Consider the following 10000-nt stretch of genomic DNA (forward strand, 5'->3'; position numbering starts at 1 on the left):
GTGTGCGTATGTGTGTGTGTGTGTGTGTGTGTGTGTGTGTGTGTGTGTGTGTGTGTGTGTGTGTGTGTGGCATTTATAAGACCTTTCAAAAAGCATTGAGTGAATTAGGACAATAGTTTCATGGAACTAGTCTGCACATGAAGAAGAAAAAAAGAAAGAGAGAACGGAAGAATATTTCTGTCTGTTCGTTTGTTATGGAACAAGCAATGTGGCACCCCCCACACAGATAGACATTTGAGCTGAAACAGTATCTTCAATATTAATCCTAAAAGAAAAGCGACGGATATCAAATCTCCTCCTTACCCATTCAGAGTCAGTTGAATGAGTGACAGATTCATGCCAGATTGATGGGCATGTGATGTGAGCCGGAGCCTAGGGATCAATGGTAATGATTTAGCCTTTCAGGTTGGTCCTTTTGTGTCCTCCTGTGTGTGCGTTTGTGTGCATTCACGCTCCTGTGTGGGCTTATTATGGTCTGTCTAAGCCTTGGAGGTTGCTGCGTCAACAGATACAGTCATAAAACAGGGTCAAGTCCTCTCTTGTGGTCCATATGACCGTAGGGCTTGTCTTACAAGAACACACGCAAACACATATACACAAGCACACACATATTATACATAAGCACACGCGTGTGTATGTGTGTGTGTGTTTGTGTGTGGTGGCTTAACTGGTGCAGCGTGACCATACATAGCCATATGTCATCCCGACCGCCTTACTAATTGTGGGAGAGATTTTTTGAATCTATGGGAAATCTCTCTCTGTCTCTCTGTCACTATCACACACACACACACACACACACACACACACACACACACACACACACACACACACACACACACACACACACACACACACACACACACACATACTTACTCATAATACAAACACGCATACACATACCTGTCCTGTGCTTACCTTGGATCACACTAACACACTTTCTCATTCTCCTTGTGTAGGGCCTCGTTTGCTGGGTCACTATGTGTTCTGTGTGTGTGTGTGTGAGAGTGTGTGTGTGAGTGTGTGTGTGTGTGTGTGTTTGTGTTGTACAGCTCTAGGAAACACTGGGCTCCAGCGCCACATGTTCTGGACAAAGATGAAAGCATGTCTCTCTTCACCTCCCTTTCACTTTCTGCTACACCACCACGACCCCTCTCCTCTCTCTCAGCCTCTCAGAAATCCACTGATGGTTTTATGGCTGCTCTCTCTCTCTCTCTCTCCCTCCCTCTCTCTCTCTCTCTCTCTCCCTCCCTCTCTCTCTCTCTCTCCCTCTCTCTCACTCTCTCTCTCTCTCCGTCTCTGCCTGCATCTGATGAGTGCATGTTGTTTGCAGATAAAGACGAATGCTCAAAGGATAATGGCGGCTGCCAGCATGAGTGCATCAACACTATAGGCAGCTATGTGTGCCAGTGCCGCAACGGCTTCATTCTGCACGAGAACAAGCACGACTGCAAGGAAGGTAGGTCACACACTCACACTCACACACACTCCTATGTACATTGCCCCTCCCCCAAACACAGACACATACACACACACACACACAAACAGGCACAAGCAAGCACGGCACATTGATTCACCGCACAATTACCAAATCCAAAGTGCCAAGCATTCCTATCATTTTAAGTGTTTCCCAAACATTTTTGGTGAGTGTGTGTGAATATGTATATGTGTGTGTGTGTGTGTGTGTGTTTGTGTGTGAATATGTATGTGTGGTGGGGAATGTGTTGAGTTGCCAATGCTCCTTAGCATTTTTGTTGAGATATTATCATCTTCCCACAATGTGTGTGTGCGTGTGAGTGTGTGCGTGTGTGTGTGTGTGTGTTTGTATGAGTGAGTGAATTTGTGTGTTCAAAAGCAAAGGAACTGAAAAGAAAAACAGACACGGCAGTGAAGAGAAGGATGTTATCCTTTCAGCTTAGGATTCAGGGTCAAGAAGTTAAACCAGCGCTGTCCCAGAGCAAAGAGAGAAGCAGAGAGAGAGAGAGAGAGTGTGTGTGTGTGTGTGTGTGCGTGTGTGTCAGAGAGAGATAGAGAGCGCGAGAGAGAGAGAAGCATCAGTGGCTTTCAGATGGTTGTAAAATACCTCTGATTTTGAACATCTGGAGTCTCTCAGGGGTTCAAAGTGCTGCTGCTGTTTTCATACATAATGGTCTTTGTGTGTGGATGTGTGTGTTTGCCTTTCTGTGTGTTTGACAGAAGGGAGGAACACATAGTGAATTCATAGCCAATATCGTAATATTTCACATCATTATTGTCAGGTGTTGTATTTCAACACTTTAACACACACTGATAAATATGCTAAGTGTGTTTGGTCAGAGGAGGCACACACATGACCTACAGCTTTGCTTAGCGTTTTTTCTGAGTGTTTTAAGTGGCTTATCTCTCTATCCACTTTTGTCTTCATTTTCTTTTCGGTCTCACCACGTCTTTGTCTCTTTGTTTCGCCGTCTCTCCTCCTCGCCTTCCCTTTCTTTAGCTGTCTATGAGAGGGATTTCTGGAGCAGTAGTCACACTGTTATTTTTTTTGCAGTCGCATTATGAATTGTGCCAGATGACATGCACACACTCTCCCAAATCTCACAAAGGAAGGGCTGCTGCACGACGGCGCGCTGCAGGCGTGTCTGTTAGAGAGAATAGAGCGCTGATAATGGACAATGACCCAAATGAGGACTGAGGAAGGCTACACGCATGCACTTATGCACACACACCTCTAGGCCACAGACATGTGTATATGGGTGTTTTTGTGTGTGTGTGTGTGTGTGTGTGTGTGTGTGTGTGTGTGTGTATGTGTGTGTGTTTCCTTATGTGTGTGTGTGTTGTGTTGCACATTGTGTGTTGAGCTAAAATACCCAGGCAGGAGGAGGTAAACATTGCATTGTAAAGACCAAGCATTCCTAAATTGCACAGGTACATATGAGGGATTAATCAGGGTACATTGTTTTATGTGTTATTTTCTTCTAAAATTAATTAATTGAAATTTTGACAACCCTTCTTTAAACACAAGCTTAATGTCACCAGAGCAGGCAGGCTTGCAAATGTGCTGTGGCATTCCATTCCTTCTCTGCCTCTAATTGGCTGATTTCTCTTTGCATTGCTGCTTCCTGTCTGTGGTGCGTAGCGGAGTGCGAGCACAAGATCCACAGCCCCAGTGGCACCCTCAGCAGTCCCAACTGGCCCGACAAATACCCCAGCCGCAAGGAGTGCACCTGGGACATCACCGCCACGCCTGGACACAGGGTCAAGATTGTGAGTTTAGCAAACACGCTCAAAGAAATACGTACACACACTTCTCTTCAGGTTTAGCTATATTAGACTGTCAATGTTTGTCTCCGGTGTTCTCTTCGCCTGTGTGCAGATATGTTTCTGACCTCACAGGATTAATGTTCACACACTTTACACGCTGTCAGCGAAGGTCAAGGATGACTCATTTAGTGGAGTGTAAAAAGGTAGAGAAAGGTTTGCAGTTTTAATGTGGTCTTCTTGTTTTGTGTATTTTATAGTCTTTTAATGAGTTTGAGATCGAGCAACACCAAGAGTGTGCGTATGACCACCTGGAGGCCTTCGATGGAGACTCGGACAAGGCGGCCATCTTGGGCCGCCTGTGTGGCAGCAAGGTTCCTGAGCCCCTTGTCTCCACCAGTAACAAGATGTACATACGCTTCATTTCTGATGCCTCGGTGCAGAGGAAAGGCTTCCAGGCCACACATTCCACTGGTCAGTGTGCGTGCGTGTGTGTGTGTGTGTGTGCGCGCGTGTGTGTGTGTGTGTGTGTGTGTATGTGTGTGTGTGTGTGTGTGTGTGTGTGTGTGTGTATGTGTGTGTGTGTGTGTGTGTGTGTGTGTATGTGTGTGAGACAGACATACGGACAGACAGACCAAAACAGATAGACAGACAGATACATAAATAGATTTAAGTGTGTAAGTGTATGTTTATGAGAATAACTTTCAACTTGACTTTAAATGCTACACATGATTTGGAAGAGGACTGACTGTTATCTGTTTAGTTATATGCCATCTCCCTCTAGTGGTGAAGTAGAGTATTACACTGCTGAATGTAGTTCACAGGTACATAGATAGATAAATACTTTATTCATCCCGTGGGGATATTCTGGGATCTTGCAGCTCTCATATTTACAATCATTTACATCATCATTGTCCTCCATATTTTTTGTGTAACTTTCTCTGCTTTGTGTATGTGTTAATGTCTGTAGAATGTGGAGGTCGATTGAAAGCAGAGACTCGACAGAGGAATCTTTACTCCCATGCCCAGTTTGGGGACAACAACTACCCTGGCCACACTGACTGTGAGTGGCTGATCACGGCAGAATCAGGCTATGGCATAGAGCTGACCTTCACCACCTTTGAAGTGGAAGAGGAGGCTGACTGTGGCTATGACTACATCGAGCTCTATGATGGCTATGACTCCACTGAACACAAACTTGGACGCTTCTGTGGCTCAGGGGTGAGGATTTGATGTGTGTGTGTGTGTGTGTGTGTGTGTGTGTGTGTGTGTGTGTGTGTGTGTGTGTGTGTGTGTGTGTGTGTGTGTGGGTGGCTTTTGAAAACAGAGAGGGAATTTATTTATCAAGTATGTACATGTGCTGTGTGTGGTTAGGTGTGAGATCACTCTGTGTATGTACAGTATGTGTGTGTGTGTGTGTGTGTGTGTGTGTGCGTGTGTGTGTGTGTGTGTGTGTGTGTGTGTGTGTGTGTGTGTGTGTATGTGTGATCAGAGAGAGAGCCAGATAGACTGATAGACAGATATTATTGTTCTCCTGTGTGATGTGCCTGAATTTTTCCACTTGTATGAACTTTATATATATATTTTGTTTGGCCACACAGAAATGCAGTTTATCTCAGTTTCTGTTTGATTATACTTCTCATACAACCTTGAGTATCTGTTCATAGTTAGGTCAGTGCAGGTGTGTGTGTGTGAGAGAGAGTGAGTGTGTGTGTGTGCAGGTGTGTGTTTAATAGCATGTCTTTCTATTTGTGCTTCAGCCTCGAGAGGAGATCTATTCTGCAGGAGAGGCCATGCTTATCCGTTTCCATAGTGATGATACTATCAGCAAGAAAGGCTTCCATATCCGCTACACCAGCACCAAGTTCCAGGAGGCACTACACACACACAAATAACTCCCCTACCCCTCACACACACCTACCAACACAACCCTCTCCACCGCCAAAACAAGGAACGGAGAGAGAACGGATAGTGAGAGAGGGAAGAATTGAAACTGAAAGAAGACAGCATTGCAGACACGTTTGTCTACAATGGACTGCTCCTCATGGTGTGTGTGTGTGTGTGTGTGTGTGTGTGTGTGTGTGTGTGTGTCTGTGTGTGTCTGTGTCTGTGTGTGTCTGTGTGTGTGTGCGTGTGTGTGTGTGTGTGTGTGTGTGTGTGTGTGTGGCATTGGTGGAATGTCCCACACCACTGACACCGATGTTTGACTGGAGTGTGTGAGCCCGGCGCCTAACTGGGCCAGAACTGGACATGGCCTGTGTGACGCCAGCACCCCCCTGCTGCGTAAACCTAAATATACACACACACTCTGTTAGAAAAACGTGGGATGGTATATATGTGTTAAATATGGTGCGTAAGTGTGTATGTGTTTTTTTTTTTTTTTTACTATGTATCCCCGTACCAGTAAGTAAGTGAAATGCATGATCACTGTACCTCTGCTCTGGTGTGGATGAGGTTGGGACACAGGCTCAGGCCTTCAGTGCGTGGGCTAAACGTTGGGATCCAGACTTGGGGTTATAATCTGCTGCTCTACTATGTATCCTGGAGATCAAGCACGCCACAGCAGAAGAATCTGTGTGTGTGTGTGCGAGTCTTTGTGTGCTAGTGTTGGTGTGGGACTGTGTGTGTGTGTGTGTGTTTGTAAGTGTGTACTTGTGTGGATGCCTTTGATGACTCGATGTCGAGAACCTTTCATAAGATATAGACTGTTTCATTTGATCTGTCCCATGTAAAGGTGTGTGTATGCATGTGTTTGATGCTGTGTACGTATGTATGTATGTGTGTGTCTTATTCCATTTGATTTATTTTACTGACATGAACATAAGGAGAAAAGAAGAAAGTGCGCTTATCATGCACTTACAGAAGTAGGAGATATCTTTCAACTCCCCCCCTCCCCCCCCCACACACGCTAATCTTTTTTTCATCCTCTGTTTCTCGCTTTCCACCTCTACTCTCTCTTGTAAGTCACAAACAAACAGAAACTGATATTGGCATTGTGCTCCCTGGGATACGAGGAGGAGCCGTGAGAGAACCATATGCTCAGTTTGCTTTTCGTGAAAATGGCCCCCCCCTGATACCTCCATGAATGTTTGTCTAACACGGTCTGCTCCCCCCGTCTCCTGACAATCTGGGTCCAACAGCTCAGAACTCTCCGTAAAAAAACACTCGAGCCAGTGGAGGGAAGGCGATTACTGTTGAAGGGAATTCCTATGGTGCTATTCAATGTGAAGGACTCCCATGAGCCTCTGGGGCACTGCGCCGAGGCGCAGCGGTGGAGGAGTGGCGGGGCGAGGAGGAGGACGCTGATGACACGACTGAGACGTTGCATTGAAAGCACTAGTCCTGTGGAACAACAACAAATCTTGCCTTAGAACCAAATGTATGTTCTTGCACACGGTGTTATTGTAGATACGTTTGTCGTCATTGATGTTGTTTGTTTTTTTTATTATTGTAATTTTATTTTATTTGTTATTATTAAGAACTTGAACGTTTTCCGGTGATATCGGATTGATCTCTGAAGTTGTGTTGACACGCCACGTTCCGTGGGACAGACGCGCATGTACACCTACACATGCACAGAAACGCGCATGTACACATACACATGCACAGAAACATCAGCGCACATATATGTGCTCATACATTTTCATACTGTCGTTCACATACATACACACAACTTCTAAACTACATGTTCACAGTACACAAACACAGGATGTGATGTGTGTGTGTGTGTGTATTTGTTGTGAATAATGTACGCAATGGGATGCTGAGACAGAGACTGGGTTGTATCCATGAGTGTGTATGTGTGTGTGTGTGTGTGTGCGTGTGTGTGTGGCTTTCGAAAACAACAGAGATGGAATGAATTTACCCATGTATGGGACATCAAGTATGTGCATGTGCTGTGTGTGTGGTTCAGTTAGTTTGTGTGTGTGTGTGTGTTTGAGAGTCTGGATGTGTGTACTTACTGTGTGGGTGAAATGATTTTTTTGTCAATCCATGTGCCAAGCCCAGCGTAAACTCCTCTGTCACCCTAGTGTATCAACAGCTTGTGTGTAGCCTGACGACTGAGACATGACTTTACACACAAATGATTAAAATGTTAAGTCAAACCCAAACCTGTGTCTTTTACTGGATCTCTGGTGTACTTCACCCTACTACACCACATGCATGGGTGCAGCTCCTGGAAGCCTTTATGTACTGTATCTGTTGGTCTGAGTGTGTGTGTGTGTGTGTGTTGTGTCAGCTACTCGCAACAGAAACTCTCCAGTGACAGGTACGTCCTCAGTCACATCTCTTGTGGTCCTCGGCCCTACTGTGTATAATTTAAAGATTACATGAAAATATATGATGTGTAAATGATGCCTTATATACAACAAAACACACAGAGAAGAATCCTGTAGTCCACAAGCTGCTGGATCCTCTCACTATGGGAGAAGTGGAAAGCTTCTGATAGTCCCAACGTTTTGGCTTTGGACAGGCAGGTAAAGTGGGCTGAGCAAGGCAGATTGTAGGGATGATGTACTTGTCTCCAGATTACTGCAGTACTTGGCGTACCTGAAAGAAAATGTGTCATCTATACATGTATATGAATGGATAACCTTCAGCAAGTCACCGGTTTGTGTGTGTATGTGTGTCTGTGTACGTGCGTGGTACTATTCCTTTAGGGAAATTTAGAAAGCTGAAGAGTGGATTACACAGAGAAGCCTCAGATGATCCATATAAACAAGATAAGGTCATCTCAGTGCTTGTGTACACAAACACACATACTTAAGTACAATCTCACATTCAAATACACATGTTGGCAAATACAGCTCATATTGTGATATACTGTACATAGTTCAAACTTTTCACATCTAGAACACAGTCTGAGGGACAATATGGAATTAGCTGTCTATGTGTGTCAGTGTCAGAGTGCAAAGAGTGTGAAATACTGGGTCAACAGCAGAGGGCGGCAGAGTCATTCAGTTTTTTTCTCAATCAGCTGTACACATTTTCACAAACCACCTCCTTCGATTTTAAAACTTGTCACTTCTGAACCCTTGGAGAAAATCACAGTATTTTTAGTTTAAGTACATACACAGTTTGTCTTAGTGGCCCCAAGACAAGCCAAGACAAAATCATTTGACCTGTGAACAATAATCAAAAGTCTAACAATTTTTATCATCTGAAAAAAACCCTCTAAAACTTGCAATTTTTATCAGATGAAAAAAGTCTAATGGCAGACAGACAAAATGTTTGCAATTACTGTCAAATCGATGTAATTTTTGCAAATGCATGAATATTGTTCCTATAGCGATCAGAAATCTGCCATGAGTGTGTGTCTGGCCTGAGAGGTCTTATCTCCTGGAGTATGTGGGGATTCTTTACTCCTCTGTCTTTATTTCAAGCACACAAGCACACGTGTGCAGACAGAAATTCTTGGAATTTGGGAATTTCATTGGCAGCACGAGAATCGGTTTAGACATAAGTAGTTGAGAGTAGTTGAGTTTAGTGTCAGGCATGTCCTATTAAATTTGTTATTGAGGACACACACATGCCCACCCACACTCTCTCCCTCTCTCTCTCTCTCTCTCTCTCTCTCTCTCTCTCTCTTTCCTTCCACCCCTCCCTCAAACACACACACACACACACACACAGAGAGAAAGGGAGAGAGAGAGGGAGAGGGAGAGAGAGGGAGAAAGAGAGAGAGAGGGAAAGAGAGAGGGAGAGAGAGAGGGAGAAAGAGAGAGAGAGAGGTCATCTGAGGATTGTTATTTGATGTGTCATAGGAAAGATGAAAACAGGAAAAAATAAATCAATTATAGTTTGCATCCCCCTCTCTCTCTCTCTCTTTCTCTCTCTCTCCCAATTCAATAAAATTCGATTCAAGTGAGCTTTATTTGTTATAACACAATTACACAATTTTTTGCATTGCATCATTTACATTATTTTTTGTACACTCTACAATCTACACTCCGTACCCTATAATGACAAAACGAAAACAGAATTTTAGAACTTGTTGGCGTTATTGCTACAGATCCATGTCAATAGTTTGTTAACATTCTGACCCCCCCAGCATTGAAGCGTGTTGGTGGTACAGTGGCTAGCATAGCTGCCTTAAATGCAGTTGACCTTAGATCAATTCCTGTTCTGCCCAGTTTCAATTACTTGACTACGGTAACTATGGTAACTTTAATCAATGTATGATGTCACAAAGGTACTGACTGAACGTACCGCCTACACCGGTAGACAGGGGGCGACTGGGCCCTTTGAGGCGGGCCCTGGAGGGAGCACTGGTGACCGGAGGTGTCTGCACTGAGCAGTGCCCTATTGCCATGCCCTCGCACGAGGATTCACCACAGTGTGGGAGGCAACCGTTTTTTGACCCTCTCCACTGACAAACACTATGTTCACTAATGCTACGGGATGGGAATAAACCATATGGAAAGAAATCTATGGAAAATTCAGCAACAGTAGATATACTATTGACCCGTAAAAACCATACTGGACCAATAATATTCAAACTATTGGTACGGAATCTAATTCTAATTCAGATTCTCTGGTCTGATGAGATCAAGATTGAACTGTTTGCCCTGACTTGAACCCAATCAAACGTCTCTTGGGAGACCTGAAAATGGCTGTCTACCAACGGTCCCCATCCAAACTGACAGCTTGAGAGGATCAGCAGAGAAGAATGGCAGAAAATCCCCAAATCCAGGTGTGCGAAGCTTGTCACATCATACCCAAGAAGACTTGAAGTTGTAAGTACTGAGTACTAGAGGGTCTG

General features: G+C 44.4%; 1 protein-coding gene across 2 annotated transcripts in view; it reads left to right on the forward strand.

Annotated features, from left to right (window-relative positions):
• tll1 (tolloid-like 1) overlaps positions 1-7349 on the forward strand; it is a 40247-nt gene extending 32898 nt beyond the window's left edge. For both annotated transcript variants that reach the window (XM_031559660.2, XM_031559661.1), the window contains 5 exons: positions 1331-1456; positions 3116-3243; positions 3498-3711; positions 4208-4458; positions 4998-7349. In XM_031559660.2, coding sequence (XP_031415520.1) covers positions 1331-1456; positions 3116-3243; positions 3498-3711; positions 4208-4458; positions 4998-5132 — 854 coding nt within the window. In that variant the 3' untranslated portion in view covers positions 5133-7349. The remainder of the gene's footprint in view (positions 1-1330; positions 1457-3115; positions 3244-3497; positions 3712-4207; positions 4459-4997) is intronic.
• The last annotated feature ends 2651 nt before the right edge of the window (positions 7350-10000 follow it).

Source organism: Clupea harengus, chromosome 22 (genome assembly GCF_900700415.2).
Source record: "Clupea harengus chromosome 22, Ch_v2.0.2, whole genome shotgun sequence".
NCBI lineage: Eukaryota > Metazoa > Chordata > Actinopteri > Clupeiformes > Clupeidae > Clupea > Clupea harengus.